This window comes from Heterocephalus glaber, unplaced genomic scaffold (assembly GCF_053883595.1).
Source record: "Heterocephalus glaber isolate CG9 unplaced genomic scaffold, H.glaber_assembly_v1.0 deba00001600, whole genome shotgun sequence".
In the NCBI taxonomy this organism is placed as follows: Eukaryota; Metazoa; Chordata; class Mammalia; order Rodentia; family Bathyergidae; genus Heterocephalus; species Heterocephalus glaber.
Window position 1 is genome coordinate 16,958,214 of NW_028258372.1, and position 24,119 is coordinate 16,982,332.

A 24,119-nucleotide genomic window follows, 5' to 3' on the forward strand; every position below is an offset into this window, starting at 1 on the left:
AATTCTTTATCATATGCTATGACTATTTTCTAACTAGTTATTTGCATTTTGAGTTTGCTTGTATTTGTATGCTTTGCTATATTGAATTTTTGTGTAATCAGATATTTTATTGCTTTTAGGTTTTTTGTCATGCTTATAAATCATCCAAGATTATGATAAAGGAACAGAATGAATTTTTTATTTACTTCTATCATTTTTATATTCAAATACTTGGTCGATTTGAAACTTATTTTGAATAATAAATTGGGGGTCTAATTTTAATGGTCTTCCAAAATGGCTAACCAGTTATTTTACTGTGTTTATTAAATCTCCATTTGGGCCTAGAGTTGTAGTTTAATCCCTAGGTATGGCAGAAGTAAGTAAATACATAGATACAGTGGACCCTCGAGTTATGACCAGCCTGACATACGAACAGCTTGGGTTATGACTGGAGTTTTAGTTTTAATTTACAAAGTCTTGAGTTATGACCCAAATGCTGGCCGATTATGCTTCCAGATGGTCTCAGATACAGATTTAATCCTTAAACGAGTTTTGGAAGGAACATTACAACATCCTTTCCTGTGTGGGATTAATTGAGAAATCCTGGCCCAGTGTCTCGCTAAGGACACTGAGATCTGCCTGTATATAGGAGAGAAATTTGAAGGCTGTGTAGAGGAGCCTGGGCCTTCAGTTGACAAACCTGAGTTACAGACAGCCCGAGGGAACAAATTAATTGAGTTTGTAAGTCAAGGGTCCACTGTAAATAAATTTCTGAAATGAATGTTTATAACTTACCTTTATTTCTAGTTCAGATTCCATTTCTATACAGTAGTGCAGTTGTGATTATTTGAGACTTTTGTAAGGTTTTTGAGGTCAGTGAAGCATTAAAAGGTGACAGATGGATTCTATTGTCTTGTCTTCTCCTTTTAAAATAGATAAAAGACTGACTCTCAAGGAATACTCCTAAGCCCAGCCATCCTGTGGACATACATGCCTTTCAAATGCCCCTTTCAGATTATTTTTATCTCTTCATGGACAGTAAGGTAAAGCTGGGCTACAGGTACTTCAAGACATGGTCAATGAGAGAGTGTTTTAGAAAATAATCAGGATTTTCAAATGAATTTGGGTATTTTTACACAATAAGATCCTGTCAGTGCCTCTGCATTAGCTAATTCTGTACCTGCTACAAATAGACAAAGAAAACATTTGTTAAAAGAGCTGAAACCTGAAATGATTATTAGTCACTGCTTAGTATTCCTTAGTCATCTTTAGGAAGATAGTTATTGTAAGTAGGCCTGCCTTGATTTTTTTTCTTTTTTTTTTTAATGCTACATGGCTAAGGGGTCAGAAGACCTTTTTTAAAAAAAAAAAGAAAAAAAAAGGGTTGGAAGAAGAGGAGGAGTATGGGGGAAAAGAATAATTAAGATATATTATGTAAAAAAATAAAGTTATGAAAAAGCAGGAAAAAGCATAGGTTTCCTTAGTCTCAGTTAGTGGTCATGTGACTGCAAAATGTTTAATTTCTTTGAATCTTAGTTTATTTTTAAGATAGAAATGAAACCAACTATCTTGATTTTTCTCACTGGGTTATAAAATTAAATGAGTTGACATGATATATCTTGTATTTTTTAAATACATTTTTATTGATAGGATAATTGTACATATTTATGGGGTCCAATGTACAGATCAGGGTTATTGGCATATCTTTCACTTCAAATATGTACTTTATATATGTTAAACTTTGTAGCAAGTTTAAAGATGAAGATTTAGCAATTAGGAGAACATAATGATCTCAGAGAGAGAAGAGTTGCAGAAATGAGTTAGGAATGAATGGCTAGTGAGAAAGTGAGGATAGGATGTATAAAACATTTTTGCAGGACTTTTTTTTTTTTTTTTGAGACAGGGTTTGTCTATGTAGTTCAGGCTGGCCTTGAACTCACTACGTACCCCACACTGGTCTCTGATCCTCCTGCCTCAGCCTCCCGAGTGTTGGGATTACAGGTGTGCACCATACCCAGCTTACAGGACATTTTATATTAAAGGAAAACACACAGGATTGTTGGGTCATGGGGTTTAAATGGAACTATTATTTGTTTTAAACTATTATTCCCTGAACTTGAGCTTTTTGTGATTTGCTGTTATCTTTGTAACAAATATATTTTTGTGTAACTTTTAAAGTTCTATTTTTAAAAAGTTTATTCTCACCCTAATACTAAATTTTTTAAATGATAGGTTTGATGTTCAGTTACCTATTTTTTAAACATTAAAACACTTGACAAATGTTAATAGAATCACAGATTTTATTTTGGGTACCATTGATGATATCCATCTCATAATTTTGTTTGTTTGTTGAGACAGAGTCTCTTATCTATAGCTCTGAACTCACTATGTATCCCAGGCAGGCCTCAAACTCTGGGCGATCCTCCTACAGGCATGAGCCACTGTGCCTGGTCCTCTATCTCATCATTTCAGAATCACAGTTGTAAAAGAATGTAGATAAATGTAAATATGGACAATATAAAAGACTCAATGAGGGGCCGAATGGGGTGGTACACACCTGTGATCTCAGCATTCAGGAGGCTGAGGCAGGAGGATCACCATGAGTTCCAGCCCAGCCTGGGCTACCTAGTGAATTCAATGCCAGACTGAACTACACAGTGAGATCCTGTCTCAACAAACAAACAAAACCCACCACTACCAAAAAAAAAAGACATTTAAGGATTTGGTATCAAAGTAAACAACTAAAGTTGCTTGGTAATGCTGGGAATTGAGAAGGTTTTGAAACACCATTGTGAGAAATGTAAGAGGTTTTTTTTGGCTATCTGGTATTGAACTCAGGACCTTACACTTGGAAGGCAGGCGGCGGCACTACTACCGCTGTTGTGAGGAATGTTACAGAAATTGGTCACAAAGCATAGACAAAGATTGCATCTTTTCATTTCAGGCCCGGTTGAGGCTTGACAGTTTAGAGTGGGCCTAGTAATTATTTCTGCAGGCTGGGCATGGTGGCACATGCCTGTGTAACCCCAGTACTTAGAGAATCCTGCGAGTTTAAGACCAATCTTGGCTACATAGTGAGTTCGAGGCCAGCCTCAATTACATAGTGAGACTCTGTTTTAAAAAACAAAACAAACTGAGTACATGGCAATGTAGAATTAGCAGAAGTGGATAGCTAATGTTGGCATGTGGCCTGGTGGGTCCAGGAAATTGGGAATGGTATTTAGGAAAAGATAGAAATGATGACAGTTAGTAAGTCTAGGCTGGATAAGAAAAGTGGTAAATCAAAAGAATAATTTTCATCTGAGGAAGAGAAACTTTCTTTTTGGAGCAATGAAACCTTGTCTAGAAATTCTCACAACAGACTTCTCTTGTCTCATTGGCCAGAATTGCATTTCCAGTCATGCTATGCTGTCTTCCTTTTGCCTCTCGACTCTTCTACTCTATTTTTTTGCCTTAGGAAGCTGACCTTTTGGACTATATCAGTAACCTTCCCTGCCCTCTGTGGTTTCTGGTAGTGTTGGTCAGTTGAGGGCAGGAGTTCTAATGGTGGAGAGTAAGGTGAGTGCTTTTATCTCTTTGGTTTCCTCATTCCTGCCCGATACTTCTCTTCAGCTTCTTCTCTCTGGGTTTCAGAGAGGATAGCAACAGTTTTCTTGATTTATAGTATCAGTCTTAGACTCCCATATCATCCTTTGTTGCTTTTCTTGCATTCTGCTCATGCATTTGTAGAACGTTATTCTTTAAATTTTTCACAGTTGATGAGCTTGAGTGGGTCATCCTTATAGTGCTGTATTTTGACTGACAATATTCCTGCCCATTCGTGTGTGTGAGTATGGGGGGTGGGTGAGTAGGGAAGGTGTGTTGCAGAGGATTGCACTCAGGGCCTCACATGTGCTCAGCATGCACCCTATCACTGAGCTATATTCTCAGCCCTTCATGTCCAGTCTTAAGTTGGTTTCGGGCAAATGCAATGAACCACCTACCCTGTTGGGAAAGCAGCTAACGCTATTTGCTACAGCTATGTTACATTATAAAAATTAATGTCTATATACTCCTCAGTTTTATGTGCCAGTCAGACTTACAGTGAACTCTGCCATCTAGAACACAAGGATGGCAAACACAAGGATGTTCATTTAGTTTAAAATTGAAGTGGGTCATGGTAGTGCACACCTGTAATCCCAGCACTTCAGGAGGCTGAGGTAGGAGGATCAATGAAAGTTGAAGGCCATCTGGCTCAGTCCTGGAGCTTCCAGTCAGCGCCCAGTCCTGCCAGGATCCCGCAGCTCCTTCACCCTTATCTGCACCAGGAACCAGACCCTGTGGGAGGCCCTCTCATTGAGTTCAAGTCCACTGAAGGAATCTGACCTAAAGCATCTGGTCCAATGTCCAAGCACAAGCCAGCTGAAGTCCCTGAATCTGAGGAAGTTCTCAATGAAATCATTCAACCCGGAGACCCTCCCAGTTCTGCTAGACAAACTGGCCAGCACCCTGGAGACCCTGGTCCTAGAGAACTATGACATCACAGACAACCAACTCCTTGCCATCTTGCCTGCCCTGAGCCACTGCTCCCAGCTCCAGACCTTCAGTTGCTATGGGAACCACATTTCCCTGAGTCTCCTTCAGATCCTGCTGCGTGTGTGGGGGACCGAGCCAGTTAACCCAGGGGCTGTATCCTGTCCCCTTGGAGAGCTGTGAGTCCAAGATTCTAGCAAAATTTGTGCACCCTGAGAAATTTCCCCAGGTCTGTGCTAAATTGGCACAGGTACTGATGGAAATAAGGCCAACCCTTAGGGTCCAGGGCGCTACCTACTCCTGTAATTGATGCATGGTGTGCCAACTCTATATACTGAAGGACAGTGGGAACTGGGAAGCCACAGAGGAGTACTGCTATCGAAGAAGGTTTAGATGTGACAGTTGTGTGAATCCCCTACTTGGTGACCATATCTTTCTTACGTAGAGGTCCCCTCAAAGCCTCCTGTGCTCCCAGGTAGGCCTTTCAGAAGTGACTGGATCATGGGTGCATGATACTCATTGGTGGACTTGTCTACTGAGTCTACAGCTCAATGCGATGCAGGGAGGTGATGCCAGGTCAGAGGAGGTAGGTCACTAGGAGCGTGGCCTAGAAGGCTCTTGTCTCTCACCCTCCTCTTTATCTGCCTCTGCCATGCACCTCTGCCATCCCAGCCTATGAACTGAACTGTAAGACCAAGTAAACCTTTCCTCTTTAAAATTTTGAGTGCTGGCTATAGTGTGTCAGTGACAATGGAAGTACTGAATTCACGTGCATATGTCTGAAGTTACTGTTGCATAGATTGTCAAGGAATGACCATAAAGGGACTCTTGGCAAGTAAGGTAGAACATATCCATTGTCTGGGCACTTTGGAGGCTGAGGGTACCCTCAAGTTTGAGGACCAGCCTGTGTTACATTGTGAGACTATCTTCTAAAAAGTATAAATAAATAAATAAATAAATAAATCCTCAATATAAAATCTTAAAAAAAAAAAAAGCAAAGAAAGTTGAAGGCCATCGTGAACTACATAGTGAGTAATCTCAAAAAATGAAACACTACTGTCTGGCCTGTTACAGAAAAAAATTTGTTGACCCTTTGTCTAGACCTACATCGTACAGTATGCTAGCTAGTAGAAATACACTGTTCAGGATGGTCTGGTCAAGGACTTGAAATGTGCTAGTCTGAATTAAAATGCACTGTAATTATAAAATACACATTAGATTTCAAAGATTTACTTGCCCCTGTTTCTTTTTACTTTTTAATATGGCTCCTAGAATTAAAAAAATTTTTAAAAAAAATACAGGGTCTTGTTATGTTGTTCAGGCTAGACTTGAATTCATTAGGTAGCCCAGGCTGGCTTATCCTCTTGCCTCAGCCTCCCAAGCGCTGAGATTACAGTTTTGTAAAACTGGGTGAAAATTTAAGATTATGTAATGATTTATATTTCTATTGGACAGTGCTGATCTAGAATGTAATTGGTAGGTAGATAAAAGCTGACCTGGACACAAGCTTTAAATAGTGTAAAGCATCAAAAGCTTGGCCTTTAGAGGCATTTGACCCAGGTTCAAGTCAAACCCCATAAGGCTTCATGTTATTTGTTTCCTCTGAAAAAGTCTTTCTAGCATATGTTCACTGTAACTTTTCTATATCATTTGAGCTTTAGCTCTAATTTATTTTTTCTTTTGTGGTGCTGAAGATCAAACCTAGGACCTTGTGCCTGCTAGGTAAGCACTGTACTGTGGAGCTCTGTCCCAGCCCCTGAGCTCAAATATTGACTTCCTTTGCAAAAGCCCTCCCAACCCCATCCCTGCTTCATACTCCCATAGCCTTTTTGTGTATTGTAAACTTCCGTTTGTGTATTTCTCCTGAGAAAATAACCTAATGCCCTGCATTTACTGGGTTTTTATTTAATGAGTGAGTGTATAAATTGAATAAATGTTACCAATCCAATGAGCTTGGTTATTTGTCTTTTTTTTTTCCCCCATGGGTGACTTTGGCAGTGGATTTGGTAAATGATAGAAGCACAGGATTGTTACAAGGAAGAAATTTGGTGAAAATCGTTGAAGAACCAGGCTAACTGAAAAGAGTAACTAACTCCCTGGAGCTGGTCTTGTAGTACAGGTTTGATGACTCTCCACATTTCTGTAATAGTACAGTACATACAGTGCCTGATCACTTTCACTTGCCTGAAAGATTAGAATGTGAGGTTCACGCTGCTTTTTTTTAAGGTGGTAAAATGTGCAATTTTAGAAAGATCTTCAAAACTTGTTAAAACAAGCTTTTGTTTTGTTTTTAATTTTTTGAAACAGGGTCTTGCTATGTAGCAAGGCTAGCCTTGAATTTACAGCAATCCTCCTACCTCAGCCTCCCGAGGGTGCCACCATACTTGGCTAAAACAAGAGGTTTTTTTAGCATTTGTTGAATGTAGTAGGCCTCACAAATGCTATTTAACATTTATTCTTGAAAATTATTGTTGTAGGCCTCATTTCTTGGAATTCAGAGTTAGGAAGAAACAAAATCTTAAGGATTTATCTGTTAGGTTCTTTCAAGTTTCATGTAAAAATAATTACGTGGTATAATCAGGTAATGGTATTAGTAGGACTAGGCAAATATTTCAGACATGGCTTGACTTTCATTCTTGCCTTATCAGTGTTTTAATTTTTTTTTTGGGGGGGGTACTGGGGAGTGAACCCAGGACCTTCACACTGAGCTACATCCCAAGTCCTTTTTAATTCTTATTTTGAAACCAGGTCCCACTAAGTTGCTGAGTGGCCCAGGGTAGGCTTGAAATAGCAGTTCTCTTGCCTCAGCCTCCCAGAGTGTTGGGATTACAGGTTTATGTTACCATGCCTGGCTCAGTGTTTTAATTTTAAATTTGGGGACAGTTACAGTATATGTTGTCTTGTCCTCTTCTGACACTCATGTTGGACTTTAATCTTACCAATTTCTTTTTTTTTTTGGTACTTGGGATCAAACTCAGGACCTTGTGCCTGTGAGGCAGGTGGCGCCACCATTGAGCTAAATCCACAGCCCGTGGATTTTAATCTTCATTGTGATGTATTAGGAGGGTAGAAACTGGCTGTGGCATTTGTGATCTGGCTGGGGTTAGGTAAAGTTATCATATTTTATTAGTGGCTTTTTAGTTTTGTTTTTTTTTTTGGTACCAGGGATAGAACTCAGGACCTTGCGCTTGTGGGGCAGGTGCTGGAACCACGGAGCTAAATCCCCAGCCCAAAATATCTTTTTTTTTTTTTTGTACCGGAGAGCTAACTTGGGACCATCTGCTTTCCAGGCAGGTGGTGGAACCACTGAGCTAAATCCCAGTCATAGTGGCTTTTTAAAGGAGAGGGGAAGGAGAGAGAGATGCACAGCCTTCAATCTCTGCCATTGATCTCCAAAACTGTGGGCTAAAATAGATCTCTTTTTGGAATTGTTTTTAGCAACCGGTCATTACCATTAAGGTGATAAGAAAGAATTTTAAAAATACTATATGAAGAATTATTTTAAAGATGAAAAATGGATAGTTTTTTTTGGTACTAGAAATTGAACCCACAGTCTTCACACTGAGTTATATCCCTAGCCTTTTTTTTTGTACTGGGGATCGAACTCAGGACTTTGCGCTTGCGAGGCAGGTGGCGGAACTACTGAGCTAAATCCCCAGCTGCCCTTTTTTGATTCTTTATTTTGAGGCAGGTTTTCACAAATTTCCCAGATTGGCCTCAAATTTGTGAGCCTCCTGCCTCAGCCTCCGGAAGAGCTGGTATTATTCCATTTCTAGCTTTAAATTGACTTTTTAGTACATTTTTTTCACCTGTTTAACTTTACTATTATTTTCTGTGGGGCCTTCAGACTCTTTAAGTGTGAATGCAAACTCCTCAGTCCTAGTCCCTGCCTTTGAAGGGCAGTTTATAATGGTGGTTATCAGGGATAGATTATTTTTGGAAATGATGCATGAGTAGAGAGGATTAATCTTTTGTAATGTTTCTTTCCTTGTCCTTTTTTTAAAAAATTGATTTTATTGGTACATTTTAGGTATACAATATAATGACATTTCCTTTTCCTTCTGTGGTGGTTAAAAGGTAAATTCTGTATTCATTTATGAAATTTATAGCTTATATATGAAATGACCTGTTATAGACAATATAAAATGTTACATGGATAGAAAAATCAAGTGAATATTTGTCTTATGTTTCTTATATAATCAGTTACCAATTTATGAATAATTGCAGAATTCACCCTCTGCTAGCCATTCTTATTGTCATTGTTTTGATTCAGAGCAACATCATTTCTTGTCTAAATTTATTGCCTTTCTGCTATGATTCTTTTCACTTTTCAATATCAGATGAGTTATTTTACTGCTTAAAATTCTTAGTTTCCTTAAAACCCTCAAAGTTCTTCATGTTATGGCCTCTAATTTCTTTTTTAAAAATTAACTCCCACCAGTCTTACCAGTTGAAGATATTCTAGTATTTGTTGGTTTCCATTGGATTAAGTCAGCTACTTATGTAATTGCAGTTATTTTGTAGCTGTTATTTTTCTGATGGCTTTTATTTTTTTCTTAATTTAAAAAAATTTTTTGGTACTGGGAATGGAAGTCAGGACCTTGCACTTGCCAGGCAGGTGCTGTGCCACTGAGCTAAATCCCCGGCCCTCTGATGGGATTTAATAATTTGTTGTTGTTGTTGTTGTTGTTGTTTTGTCTGAGTGCTGTGGCACATGCCTGTAATCCCAGCTACTTGGGAGGCTGAGACAGAAAGATTGCAAATGTGAGGCCTGCTTCCAGCAATTAATCAAGACTCTGTCTTAAAAAGGGGGTCGGGTTGGGATGGGGATGTAGGTCACTGCGCCCAGAGTTCAATTCCTAGTATGGCCAAAAAAGCAACAAACAAACAAAACAACAAAACCATGTTATACACACTTTTACTGTGATATATCTAAGTAAGTACTTATTTATCCTCCTTAGAATTGTTTGACCTGACTTATCTTTATTTTTGTCTTTCAATAGTTCTGGAAAATTCTTAGCCATTATCACATCAATTACTGTATTTTCTCTTCTGATTAGATACATTTTGGTGCTTTTCATACTCTTATGTCTTTTTCCCAGATGACATATCATGAAATGATAAAAGTAGTCAAAATATCCAATAGAGGATTAAGTAATGTTTCAGCCATAAAAAACAGAATAATAGGGCAATAGAAATAACGTAGAAAATAAAAAAATAATGTAGGAAAAAAGTATGTAATGACATGGAAAGATATTAAGTGAAAAAAGTAGGTTACAGAAGAGTGTGCCTGAGTCTTTTTTTTTACAGAAATGCATGAATTTACCAAAGTAAAAAGGCAAATGATATTTAGCAGATAGTATTAATATTAGTTACTCAACATTGTAAGATAGTGGGTAATTTTTTGTATTTTGGGGGAGTGGGATGGATTTTTAAATTTTCTGTAAAATAATTTATTTTGTTTTTGAAGATTAGTTTTATTATTATTATTATTATTTTGGTACCAGGGGTCAAACTCTCAGGACCTTGCGCTTGCGGAGCAGGCGGCAGAAACACTGAGCTAAATCCCTGGCCCTAAAGATTAGTTTTAAAATAAGAATTGAGTGTAAATATGCTTAAATTAAATTGGATTTTACCTCTTTTTATTGTTGAATTATTTTATATATTCTGGATCCAAACTTCTGATCAGATTTGCAAATTATTTTCTTGTTCTCTGTGCTATTTTTTCTTTTCTTGGTGGTGTCCTTTGCAGTACAAAAAATGACTTAAATTTTGATGGAATCCACTTTATCTGTTTTTTCTATCCAGTTTTTGCTTTTGGTGTTTTATCTAAGAAGCCAGTGTCTAGTCCAAGGCCACAAAGATTTGTGCCTCTGCTTTCTTCTAAGAAATTTATACAGGACAAGCATTTCCACAGTCTGAATTTTGGATTAGTGATTCTCAACCTTATCCAGTAAAATCTATGTAGATATTCCAAAATCCAAGAAATTCCAAAATCTGAAACAGTTCTGTTATCTAGCATTTCAAATAAACTACATTTCAAAAATGCAGTTTTTGCTATATAGATTCAATGCAATCCCAGTTGAAATGCCAGCAGCATACTTCATGGACCTTGAGAAAACAATCCAAAAATTCATTTGGAACAAGAAGAGACCCAGAATATCAAAAGCAGTTCTAGGTAACAGAGACATGGCAGGGGGTATTACAAACCCTGACTTGAAACTATACTACAGAGCTGCTGTGATAAAAACAGCATGGTACTGGCAAAGAAACAGACCTGAGGACCAGTGGAACAGATTAAAAGATGCAGAAACAACTTCAGACACACTCAGCCACCTCATCTTTGACAAAGGAGCCAACCACCCTCATTGGAGGAAAGATAGCCTCTTTACTAAACGATGCTGGAGAAATTGGGTTTCAACTTGCCAAAGACTAAATCTAGGCCTATATCTCTCACCATGCACTAAACTAAAATCTAAATGGATTAAAGATCTAAATATTAAAACAGAAATGCTGAACCAGCTGGAACAGAGATTAGGTAGAAGTCTTGAAGACATTGGTATAGGAAAAGATTTTATGAAAAAAACTTCAGTTGCCTGTGAACTACCACAAACAATCAACAAGTGGGATATCTTCTTCCTAAAAAGCTTCTGCACAGCAAGAGAAACCACCAGCAGTGTGAAGAGACAACCCACAATGTGGGAAAAAATTTTCACCAGCGGTCCCTCAGACAAAGTTCTACTATCTAGAATCTATAAAGAATTTTAAAAAATCAGACCTCCATAATTTAAAGACCCAATCCAAAAATGTGCATCTGAAATGAACAGACATTTCTCACACAAAGAAGTAGAAATGGCAAATAAACATATGAAAAAATATTCAACATCACTGGTCATTTTAGAGATGCAAATGAAAACACTGAGATTTCACCTCCAGAAAGAATGGCTGCTATCAAGACATCAACCAATAACAAATGCTGTCGGGCTGTGGGGAAAGAGGAACCCTGCTCCACTGCTGTTGGGAGTATAGACTGGTGCAACCACTGTGGAAATCAGTATGGAGATACCTCAAAGAACTAGGACTGGAAGTCCCATTTGACCCAGCTGTTCCCCTGCTGGGTATCTTCCCCAAAGAATTAAAAGAATCATACCACAGTAATATATGTGCACCACTGTTTCATAGGAGCACAGTTTGTAATAGCTAAAACTTGGAAACAGCCCAAATGCCCATCAACTGGAGACTGGATAAAGAAAATGTGTGTGTGTATGTGTGTGTGTGTGTGTGTGTGTGTGTTTTAATAAAACGGAGTACTACTCAGCCATAAAAATGAGAAATTAGAGACATTTATTGCTAAATGGATGCACATTGAGGCGATATACTTAAGTGAAATAAATAGGACACACATGTAAATACTGAATAGTTTCTCTCTTGTGAGAAACTGAAAGCGTAAATAAGGACTAAAAGGTATAATAGATAATGTGAAATAGGAAGAAAAGGGGCAAAGGGGAAGGGGAAGTGGGAGGGGTTGGGAAAGGAAAGAAGGGTCGGGGAAAGGAAAGAAGGGAATGGAATTAATATGAGAAAATGAAAAAAAGGAAACAGTCTTTGTAAATAGGGAGGGATGGAGGGGTTGAAGGGAGGGGCAGGGGAATTGGGAAAAAATAAGAACCAAGAGAGATTATGTAAAGGTGCAAATTTCCAATGATGAATGTCATTATATTGTATACCTAAAATGTACCAGTAAAAGGATATACAGTTAAAAAAATGCAGTTTTAAGCTCTTAATTGCTTTTAGATATTTGACCTTTTAAAATTAAGTTTCTACATTGGTGTGAGTTCACGGTCCATTCTCTTAACACCATTTGTTAAAAAGACTACTCTTTCCTCAATTCTTTTGGCACCCCTTTGAAAAATCAATTGATAATGTCTTTATTTCTGGACTCTTAATTCTATTCCATTGTCTGTCTTTAAAATTTTGCAGTGTCTTCCAACTTTTTCAAGATTTTTCTGGCTCTTTGGGTCCTTAGAATTTCCATATGGATTTGAAAATTAATTTTGCCAGTTCCTGCAAAGAAGGCGGCTGAAATTTTGATGAGGATTGCTTTGAATCTATAGATTAAATTGAGAAGTATTGCCATCTTAACATTGTCTTTTTTAATATTGTTTTTCAGTCAATGAAGATTGATTATCTTTCCATTTATTTTGTTATTTTTTATGTCATTTTATGATAGCATTCATTTACTACAGATATTACAAAGCTCTGATGAGCTCAAAAGTTTTGGATATAATCTTTGGCCTCCTTTGTAGTCTTTCCTGATTGAGGTATGACATTTTGTTTTATAATTCTTGGCTCATTGGCAATTTTATATCTTGTTCTCTGAGCCTTTTTGTGAACCATTGTGTCTTTGTGATCATTTATGTTCATCATAAAACTGTATAACATAATGACTTCACCCTAAGAGAATCTGCAGACATTCTAAGTCAGAAATAATCTGTTGTGGACTTGTCACCATCCTTCTTCAGCACAGCCCTGTTGGCTCCTGGCTCCTATTGGCCACTTGGTGGGATCTCTTCCATGTCTTTTAATATTTCTAGTATTTTCCATCACTATTTCTCTGCTCTATATTTTAGATTTTCAAAAATCTACATTCCCATTTGAGGTGTGTTTAATCATCCACTAAGCTTGAAATTTCAAGTTTATTTTTCATTTTGAAAAATCTATTTTGTTCTTTTTATTCCTTAAACATTCTTATTTTATTTCCTATAAAGACAATCTTATATCTTTAATTTTTCTAATTTGAGTCACTTGGTTTTCGTTTTTGCTGTTTCTCATTTATGTTGCTTTGTTTCCTGGTCTGTTTTATGATTTAATTATGAGCTTATCCTTTTTTCTTGAAACTGTATCTGTTGGAATTCTTTAAGGCTTTGTTTGATATTATAATCTTCCAGGGAGGAATTGAATTTGCATCTGCCCATAGTCTGAGGACACAATATGGGTTTGCTTTAAAATAAATACACTTCTTGTTATTGAGACCACACAGATAATGTGAATTTAGGTTGCAAATCTTGTAAGGGAGGGGTTATAAATTCTTGGGAGACATCTTTTTCCCATCTGAACAGCATCAAGTAGAGACACATTCATTCCTCACTGTTCCCTTCTGTTGTTTCTGTCTTGACTACCAAGGATGTAGCCTTAAGAGTTCTTACTTTTAGATGTTATACTGTTAAACCTGTGTTACACTGTTTATACCTGTGTGGCTGCCAATGTAGAACTCAGGGTTTCAAACATTTGTCAAGAACCCATGCATTTTTCATGTATCCCCAAGGTTCTAGTTTCATTTATTTCTTTGCCTATGTAGATTTGTACCAGCTTGGCAATAAGCTTAAAATATATTTTAGTTTTAATATTTTACTTAGTATCTGAGTACTCTCTGTTGTAGGGTCTACTTAGAGAATCTAGAGTCTTACACTGTTAGAATTGGATTTATAGAATCATGTAATTAACATAGTTGTCAGTACTGTATGTTTATAGTTTTGTTCTTTTTTTCTTAATATTTTTATGTGTAAATTTCCTTCTACTTATTTTGCCCATAGTTAACTTTTTTTTTTGGTACTGGTAATCTGACTCTGGACCTTGCACTTGCGAGGCAGGCGGCAGAACCACTGAGCTAAATTCTCAGACTGCCCATGCTTTACTTTTAAGGGCTTTGTCATATTTTGTGGTTGTACCATAATTTCCACGATCATTTCTGTATTTGCTTATTTTCCAACTTAATGATTTAAATAATGCTAATAGATAGCTGTATCTGTTAAAGCTTGTTTTTTTTCTTCTGTTAGGTCAAATTGACATAAAACTGTTGATAGCAAAGAAGAAACAGTTGGCAGCAGAGGCAGAGGTAAGTAACTTCCTCTTTCAGAAACGTAGATGTAGAGTTTTAGGTAAAGAGCTTTGTTTAGTAACTTTAAAAAATGTTAATGTTAAATTGCTTTAAAAAGTATTTACCTTTCTCATCAGTTGACATTTTCTTGCTAGGGAACAAGAAAATAAGATCTTTGCCAGTTTCTCATCCTGCATAAGAACACACTTTGCTCTTATCTCTCCTCTCATCCTTCATTGTCATTTGCTGGCTTTTACTGGCAAATCTTGATCTTAGTGAACTGTGTTAATGGCTGATATAGTTGTATGTATTAATGCTTTATAAAGATTTTATCATGATTCGTAGTAGATAGGCCTCCAGTAAAAGCCAACTCTGACTCTAGAAGTAGATTTTCTGTTAGGGAAGTAGAAATTATTTAAAAAAAAACAAACCAATATGGAGTCATTTCAAATGGACTCTAACTTGTACATGTAATTGATCATACCTTTAGGAAATTGTAGGAAAAAGAATACTTTTGGGGAGGGTATTGAACCCAGGGCCTTCACACTGAGCTACATTCCCAGCACACTGAACTATATTCTCGCCCTTTTTATTATGAGACAAGGTCTTCTAAGTTGCTAAATTGCTCAGCCTGGGCTTGAAGTTGTGATGCTCCTGACTCAGCTAGGATTATAGGTATGTGCCACCATACTCGGCAAAGGATACTTTAAAAAAAAATTATAATCTAATACTTAGGTTTGCCTGAATGTACATTGACTTCAAGTCCAAGGCAGCTCCCCTTTTTTTCCAGTGAGATCACTTCCAAAATTAATCAACCTGAATATATAAATATCCAGTGATACAGATGGAATAGACATGTTTTAGTTATAAATTTAATTATATGTATTTGTGCATGCACATATGCTTTTACTTCAGGTTATTTAAATTTAGGATGTTTAAAAACATAAAAATGAATGTAAGATTATTTTCACTTTGATATCAGTGTCTTTGTTATTATCAGAGCTAGTTTTTCAGTTATCTTCCAAGGTCAAGGGCATATCATTTTCCCTTTGATGTGATTGTTTGAAATATGGCACTTTTTGAGTCCAGAAGTTATGTCACTAGAAGTATTATAAGAACCTATTTGCTCAACATTAAGAGATTACTCTTCCCTTCATCCTGTTCATGTACTTGTGATGTCTACAAAACAACCACATATTGTATTGCTTTATAAAATGTATTTAGAAGGTGTATTTGCTGTACTTGAAACTGAGTCTAGACTCCTACTCTCCATTTCTGGAGAATGTCTTCTCTGACGAGTACTTTGTTGTTCAGTTATGAGAGACTGTTTAAACTTGATTGTTAGGAAAGGAAAGAGAGAACAAGGAAAAAAAAGGAAAATTTAAGGAAAAAATGGAAACAAAGCTTTTGTACATAAGGAGGGGATGGGAAAAAATAAGCAAGATATATCATGTACTGGTACAAATTCCCTGTGATGAATGTTATTATGTATATCTAAAATGTACCAGTAAATGTTTTGCTAAAAAAAATAAACTTGATTGTTAGGTAATCACTTTCCATCCCCTAGTACTGGTGATCGAACCCAGGGCCTTGGCACTAAGTTACATCCCCAGACCTATTTTATTTTTTATTTTGAGACAGGGTCTCCCTGAGTTGCCCAGACTTGGCTTGAACTTGCAGTCCTCCTGCCTCAGCTTCCCAGAGTTCTGGGATTACAGACATGTGTCACCACAAGTGGCTATTATTAGGCAGTTTCTGTTTTCCTGAGTGATTAACTTATAATTTTAGCCAAGAAACAAATAGTTAACATATTGGTACATGAGTTATTTTCGAGGGGTGGTGTAACAATTTTTTTTTTTTTGGTGCTGGGGATCACACTCAGGACCTTACACTTGCAAAGCAGGTGGCAGAACCACTGAGCTAAATCCCTGGCCCAACAATTTTTTTTTAGTATATGTGCTGCTGAAGTGAGCTCTCAGTCTTACAAATTTAATGATTGAAATAAATAATTCTCATTTTTATGGTTTACTAGTGTTTTTTGACCAATTATTCCTCATTCAGGCAGGACATCTAGATTTGTTTCTAATTCTTTATCTATTCCTTTTTGCTCCTTCCCAGCAAGAACACAAAGTCCTACTATGTTCTATTTGTAAAGTTAAGTTTCAAATCAGTGAAGAGTCTGTCTGTCTTGTCTATCATTGCTATATATTTTTAAAATCTAAGGTCAGGGTTTGTCCTGTGTGGGTGCTGGTTTATAGGCTCGGCTGCTGTGGGTGGGAGTTAGCTAGGTATGGAGCCCAGGTGCTTGTGGCAATGAGAGAGCCATTTGTTAAAATTAATCATAGTGCTTATTTGGTCAGTGATTTCATCTGTGGAGGTGTATTGGGTGCCATGTGAGGATTCTTGTTTTTCTAATTAATGTCATAAAAACTTGGAAACAGTCTTAGGTTGGTGGGAAAATTCAGTCGTTGTCCAAGATTTAAAAAAAAAAAATGGTGGCTAGAATGGGACAGGAAATTGATATTTTCAGAGTTGCCCATCTGAGTTACTGTCAGTTAGTGCAACTTGAGTTATTGTTAACAGTTATACTTAAAAAACCAGTTAAATGTCAGCAGTCAGTAATATAGCCTCAGAAAAATGCAGTTTGGCTTTGTTTCTAATTGTCAAATACAAGTTGATGTCGTAAGTCCAGGTCATAGTGAATTATTGGCAAAGATATTTTCCGTAAGCATCAACCAAAACTCTGTAAGGAGTTTTAGTAGGGAAAAATACCTGAAGTGAGAGGAACATTTTTCCATAAAGAATCACAAACACAAAGAGAAAAGGGATTATGGAGTGGGAAGTAGAATGGGGGAGGAGGAGGAGGAGATGGTGAGAAAAGGAGAAAAAGGAAAACGTTTCAAGGGATTAAATTAAAACTTTTTAATTAACAATAATTGCACCTCAGATGAACCTCATTGGCTACAATACTGCCATTGCGCAAAGTTTAAATTAAAACTTTTTAAAAAGGAGAATTTTTGAGCTGGCTGTGGTGGCACAAGGCTGTCTGTAATCCCAACATTTTGGGAGGCAAAGGCAAGAAGATTGCCAGTTTGTCACATCTTCATTGATTGTTCTTCCCCTGATCTTTAAGGTAAGAATAGTGGATAGCTGTCTTCAAGGTCCCCTTGAGCACCAATAGTTTATGACACAATCGTGTATTGATTACATGTAATCAATGTAATTAAAACGTATGCTCAGAATTCATTGTTCTGTAATTTTTGGGTTTTTTTCTTCATTGTTCTGTATAGTCAAGGGAATGGGTAGTCTGTCAGTCTTACTGGGCATCTCTATTTCTACAGACTAGAGTTGTTAGGTAAAATGCATTATAGTAGTTGAATTTGAATTTTAGGTACAGTGAATATTTTTTAATTAAATTTGAGACATTTAAAAATTTAGATTTAAAAAGTTATTTGTTATTTATCTGAAATTCAGATTTAATTGAGTGTCCCGTATTTTTATTTGTTGTCGAGCAACATACAAAGAATTCTGTATGAAAAATTATACAGGTCATGCCGGATGTGCAGTCCTTGAGGTGCCTATTAACTGCTGCAGGTGTCTGCAGGCTTCTGTTCACAGAGGAGGCTCATTTCTTCACATCATGTGTCACTTGTTATTGTGAGCTCCTTGTCAGTAGGTTTTGTTTTTTCTGGATGACTCCTATGTCCCTGGAGTTGCTACATTGTCTCTACAGAGTTATTTTGCATTAGACGAAAAATCTGCTGAGATCCCAGAGATTTCAATGATTTTAAACCAAGTATTATGTTAGTTTTTCTCCTTGGACTCTTAGGGCTCACAGGTAGTATGAATCTGTACTCTGGGGCTGAGAGTATAGCTTAGTGGTAGAGCACTTGCCTAGTGTGTGTGAGGCCCTGGGCTTTTTTCCAGTACTGAAAAAAAAAATACGGACACTTAACCCATTCCATGCACAATGACTCCATTTGTATTTCTGGCAGATGTTTTTTTCTTCCCCCTGCATCCAAGACTGAAGACAGACAGTTTGCGTCTTCAGCTTGTAGGCAGCACTTTTGAATCTCCTTTTAAGGATTGTGCCTCTCTTTGATGCTCTTACTTTTCTACAGAGCTCATATCAACATTCCCACCTCCTCCAAGGAAGCCTCAGGCCACCCACATGGGTGTCATACCATCAACAGGTGTCCTGGAGCCTCAATGTGGCACCTCTAAAATCTCCGTGGGGTCCAGGCTTTCAGCTGACATTTACTCCTCTGGCTGCAGATTCTCTGTTCATTTTGGCCACTTGAGGATTTCTCTCTTTTTTTATAGTTTACTGAGTATTTCCTTGACCTTGTAATGGGAAAGCCATCTGCCATTTTGCTTGATGTCCTGCATTGGTTTTGCTGTGTGGCTAGGAACCTTTCCAAGTTGCTTGACTTTTGTAAGTCTAGGTCTTCCATTTTAAAATAGGAATTATAATGCTTACTTCAAACATTGTTTTAAGACTAGAAATAATACATTACAGTTCCTAAGAGATTCAGCATACAGCAGTCATACAATAAATAACAGCTGATATTAACAATACCAATTGATTTTTAAGTCCCCTTCCCTTAATTAAAGCTTCTAGAAGAAATCAAGACTTAAGGGCTGGGGATTTAGCTCAGTGGTGCCACCGCCTTCTTCACAAGCACAGGGTCCTGAGTTTGATCCCCAGTACAAAAAAAAGAAATCAAGACTAGGTACTTTTAAAAATAACTGCCTTCTATGTACATTATACTAAAGATTGAATTAACCAGCAGTAGTATGAATAGGAGTTTTGGTTCCAGGCTGGTTTTAAAAGCTGTTTGGAGATTACAAAGTCATTTGTCAGTTACTTTACTGAATGCTGGATATATGATTAACAAAAAGATGTGATTTTTAAAGTTATTAGGAGAGGTAGAACTATGAAGACTTACAAATTATATTAAGTGCAACAAAGGAAAAGAGCACTATGCAATAAGAGAAGAGTATTGTCAGGGGTGACTTCTCTGAGGAATCAGTTTAGAATAAGACCTAAAATTCTAGTTTCTTGTTTCATTGCATTATTAGTTCTGCCTAGAAAGGTCAGATTTCTGGTTCCATGTTATTGTGGGGTTGAAAGGTTTTCTGCAGAGCCAGCAGTGAGTCAAAGAAACAAGCAATTCATACCTTAGTAACATGACCTAGTAACGACCACCACATGATTTGTGGAGCTGGAGCATAATTTTCTTTAAACTTGTTTTTAATACATTGTGATAAAGTAACTTAAATTTTTGAGAAGCTGAAAATGTTACACACTGATTGGTTCCCTTTGTGTTTCACCTACTTTATAATTTGTTTTACATCTCTATACCTTTGAAAGGGTTATTTTATTTATCCATAAATGACCTTTTCTCATTTGTTTTCCTTTTCTCATTTTAAATCCAACTTTTTTGTTGGAAACTTCTATCTTTTTTAAGAAATATTGTCTTTTGGGCAACCCATTTGGGGACCCCTCCAATGTCTGAAGAGCTATTCCTATTCCCCATACTCATTCCCCCCAAATTTTCCTACTCTTAAACTCTGTTCTTCCTTAGAATTCATTCTTCGACTTTGGGGAATACGAACTTGGTGTATCTGACATTTAGCAGGTTGGGAGGTACATATTTTCCCCTATATCATTTTGGAGGTTCCACCGAAATACTTGGAAGGTGATGTAAAAGCCACTGTACAGAGTCTGGAAAAGCTTTCTTGGCCTGGGGATGGGTCAGTAGCAGGCAACGAAACGAACAAATGATATGGATACCAAAAGAGGACATGATTTGACTTCCCTCAACAGTGAGAGGTATCTCCTAGATGACAACTAAGGAAAACTATCCAGGAGTTAGAAAACTCCACTATCGTGGAGGCCTGCCTGGCAAAGGACATTAGGTAAACCCTTTGGAAAATGTCTTTGACTGCACTCAAGGAGTGATTACATGTTACATGTTAGGGAGCAGTTAAGATAACTGAGATTAAATTGTTTACCAGAAAATGTACTGATGGATATAGAAAACAAATCGATCTGATATTACTTGATTGTTTATGCTCAGTGATAAAAATCTTTGAAATCTACCTGGCGATGGATGGCTACAAGCTGCATTGTGACAACAACAATGTGATTATATATGCCACTGAGGGGATGAGATGTGGGGTTTTACTTCTGCCTATACTTAAGCCTGGGCATCTGAGAGTATCTGAGGACACTTAAGGACATGACTCCGCTCTCAGGGACATGCACATAATGGGCCACAGTTATCTAAGAGTGACCTAACATACTCAACCACACATGTGCAGTATGGACAAGGTCATGCAGCAGGTGTTTAGTCTCACTGTGTCTCAGTAAGCAGATAAGACTAACTATTGTGAAATAGAGAACACTGTAACTCTTTTAATTACTGTTTTGCTGAAGGAATAAAGACATGCAGCTTTTGAGCTCTGGAACTGCAGCCCCAACTCTCATGCTCTGATGTTGTCCTGATGCTGATTTAAAAAAAAAAGTTTATCTAATTCAGCTGCTTATTTAAAATAAAGTTTCTTTGAGCTCTAAAATATAGTAATTCTCTTTACAGTATTATCTAAGCACCTTTTTTTTCTAACTTCAAGTTAACTCACTCCTTTATTCCTTCTTCTTTTCTTCCTTCTGCCCTCCTTCCTTTCCCTTTCTTCCTCCATCCATTCATCATGGTGGGGAGACCATGGTTCATTGACCAATTGAAATTAATATTAATAGTTACGAAGTTGAGAGGAAATCAAAAAGCCTGTGACTTCAACATCCTTTTCAGGCTACTTGTGTTAAATATTACTTAGATTTATGATCACATTTTGAAGTTCTCATTGATAACAGCTTCGTGCACTAGAAGAACTTGCGAAAAGACAGAAGTGGACTACTTTGATTGTATTTTTCTGTATTCCCTCTCTTTTTTTGGGTACCAGGAATCGAACTTAGGACCTTGCACTTGTGAGGCAGGCGGCAGCACCACTGAGCTAAATCTCAGCCCTGTGTTTCCTCTTACAAAGGAGTGATAGTAATAAGCAATCATCACCCTCTTCCTTTTACTGGGGATTGGACCCAGAGCCTCACACATGCTAGGCAAAAGTACACTGCCATTGAGCTACACCCCCAGGCCTTTTTAGAAATGTTATTTTGATTAATATTATTGTTATTATTATTTTTTTGGTACCAGGGATCAAACTCGGGACCTTTTGCTTGTGAGGCAGGCTGCGGAACCACTGAGCTAAATCCCTGGCTAGAAATGTTATTTTGAGATAGAGTCTTGCTAAATTGGTCACACTGGCCTGGAACCTTTAATTCTTTTACCTTAGTCTCTTGAGAAGCTGGAATTGATTACAAGCATATGTCAACAAGCAATTACTCTTTGTTGTCATCACTACTAGGATCTGTGAAAAGAGGAGTGTAAAGAAACTTAATGGTGTTCACAGTAACAGTTTTTCCTGGTGATCCAGTGGCAACAGGTTTCATCAACTGTAATTCCTCAGAAAAAGAGGAGAAAGGTGCAAGAAACCAGCATTTTAGGGATCTTATTTTAATGCTATATATAGGAATGTGGCAGATTTAGATAGTTACCTTGGCTTGTTGAACTACCCACATATAAATTTTACTGCAGGAAAAAAAAGATGAGAATTAATCCTATTAGAATAGGAACCTTGCCGGGCATGGTGGCTCACATCTGTAATCTCACACTTGGGAGGCTGAGGCAGGAGCATCGTGGAGAGTTCAAGGTCAGCCTGGGCTACATAGTGAGACCCTGTCTCAAAACAAACAAAACAAGAAAAAAACAATAGCCTTATAAGCTCAGGATACCCCCGGCAATGTTCTTCTAGGGTCATAAGGGTATGAAAGAAATGTGCAAGGATGCTAGAAACTTACACTTCATAGTGGGCTTCATACTATTGAGATATACCTATGATTTCTTTTCTTTTACATCCTGTCTCTCTTTGTTCTACTATCATCTGAACAGACCTTTTGTGGGATTTACTGTACCATTAGTAATTTATTTAATGTCTTTCTTCATTGTAAGACACAAGCAAAGCCTGTACATTTGCCTGTGGCCGAGTATTATAAGGCATACGAGCCTGTGCCATTAGAAGGTGACTATTCAGTTTAAGTTGGATGCGTTAGAACATAATTTCAGCAGCTTTACTGATATTTGTAAAACATTCATTATATTTTTTTTCATGCTTCTCATGTATTTTTTTTTTTGGTACCTGGAATCGAACTTGGGACCTTGCACTTGCGAGGCAGGCAGCGGAACCTCTGAGCTAAATCCCCGGCCCCCTTCTCATGTATTTAACCCAATTCTTAATTGGAAATGGACTGGTGCCATAATGTGAAGAATTCTAGCTAAAAGAAACAGCTTGAATACCTTTGCCACATCTCAAGATTCCGGTCTTCTATTTTAATATTGAGTAAAATGTTGAGGAGCTGAGACATAAGAACAGCTCAGAGTGCTGAGACCTTATGTGGTTTAACCTCCCTCCTTCCTACCTCTTGTTTTCTGACCTCAACTCTTAATATTCTTGCCTTAACCACAGGTCCTTCATCCTTGCTCTTTTTGGAATTTGCCACGGGTATTCCTGCCTCAGGGACATTTTACATTCTTCCTTCTTCTGGTACTTTACTCATAGATATCTACCAGCTTGCCCTCTTACTTTCTTCAGATGTCATCTTTGATCCCCCCCCCCCCGCCTGTGTATGAAAAGTAATATACCCATACCCCCACTTTCTTTCTTTCTGTGGTACCATGTGGCATAATATACATCCTCTCTGCCCCAGTTCCTCTAGGACAGGGTCTGGGTTTGTACATTGTTGTATGTCTAACATCTAGGATGGTGCCCAGAACTGGACCTAGCCCTGAGTAGAATGAGGAAATTCTTTCCCTTCTCTTTTAGTGTATTTCTACATGGAACAAAACCCTTTTTTATTAATTAGTCTAATTATAGAGATTAAATGACAGAAGAACCTTTTTTCTTTGTGTCACTTTTGTTGGTGGTTTGGGGTACTTCCTATTAAAAGATTTGAAAATTAAGATGGGCATATAATTTAAATGGAATAAAGAAACTAAAATATTATTAATGTGGAAAAAATAATTTTACACACTATTCTTTCTTCAAGGGAACATAGACCCTCTCTATTATGTCCCCAAAACGTACCTCTCCATTTGTATTCTCTGTTGCTAAAATTCCTCATACTATTACATGAAAATGTGAATATCTGAGCATATATACACACATATGTACACATATAAATATAAATGGGTTTTTTGTTTTTGTTTTTTTGAGTCAGGGTCTCACTGTGCAGTATAGGCTGGCCTCGAACTCACTATGTAGCCCAGGCTGGCCTCAAACTTGTGATGATTCTCCTGTCTCAGCCTCCCAAATACTGGGATTACAGGCATGTGCCACCATGTCTGGCTTACACATAAGAGTTTTATGGTTAGATAAATATATCCTTAGTAAAGGAGGTAGGAATAAACATTGTAGAAATTCAGGTATAAATAGAAAGTTCTAAAATAAATGATGACTACTTGAGGTGAAGGGATTGCTTTAGAAAAAAAGACTTAAAATTGTAGTAATTATATAGTAGAAATATATAAAATTTTTTGTTTTCTAAATAGAAATATGAAAAGAAATAGTTTTATTTTATTTTGATTTTGTGTATCATTTGTAGGAGTTCAGTAGGCAATTACTTTGGTATCTT

At 37.3% G+C, this 24,119-nt stretch overlaps 1 protein-coding gene and 1 pseudogene across 5 annotated transcripts in view; one reads left to right on the forward strand and one right to left on the reverse strand.

Annotated features, from left to right (window-relative positions):
* The window catches only part of Soat1 (sterol O-acyltransferase 1), a 67,127-nt gene that overhangs the window by 15,656 nt on the left and 27,352 nt on the right, over positions 1 to 24,119 (forward strand). For all 5 annotated transcript variants that reach the window (XM_013075417.3, XM_021265354.2, XM_021265353.2 and 2 more), the window contains one exon: positions 14,328 to 14,386. In XM_013075417.3, coding sequence (XP_012930871.1) covers positions 14,328 to 14,386 — 59 coding nt within the window. The remainder of the gene's footprint in view (positions 1 to 14,327; positions 14,387 to 24,119) is intronic.
* LOC147823114 (U4 spliceosomal RNA) lies at positions 17,272 to 17,355 on the reverse strand (annotated as a pseudogene).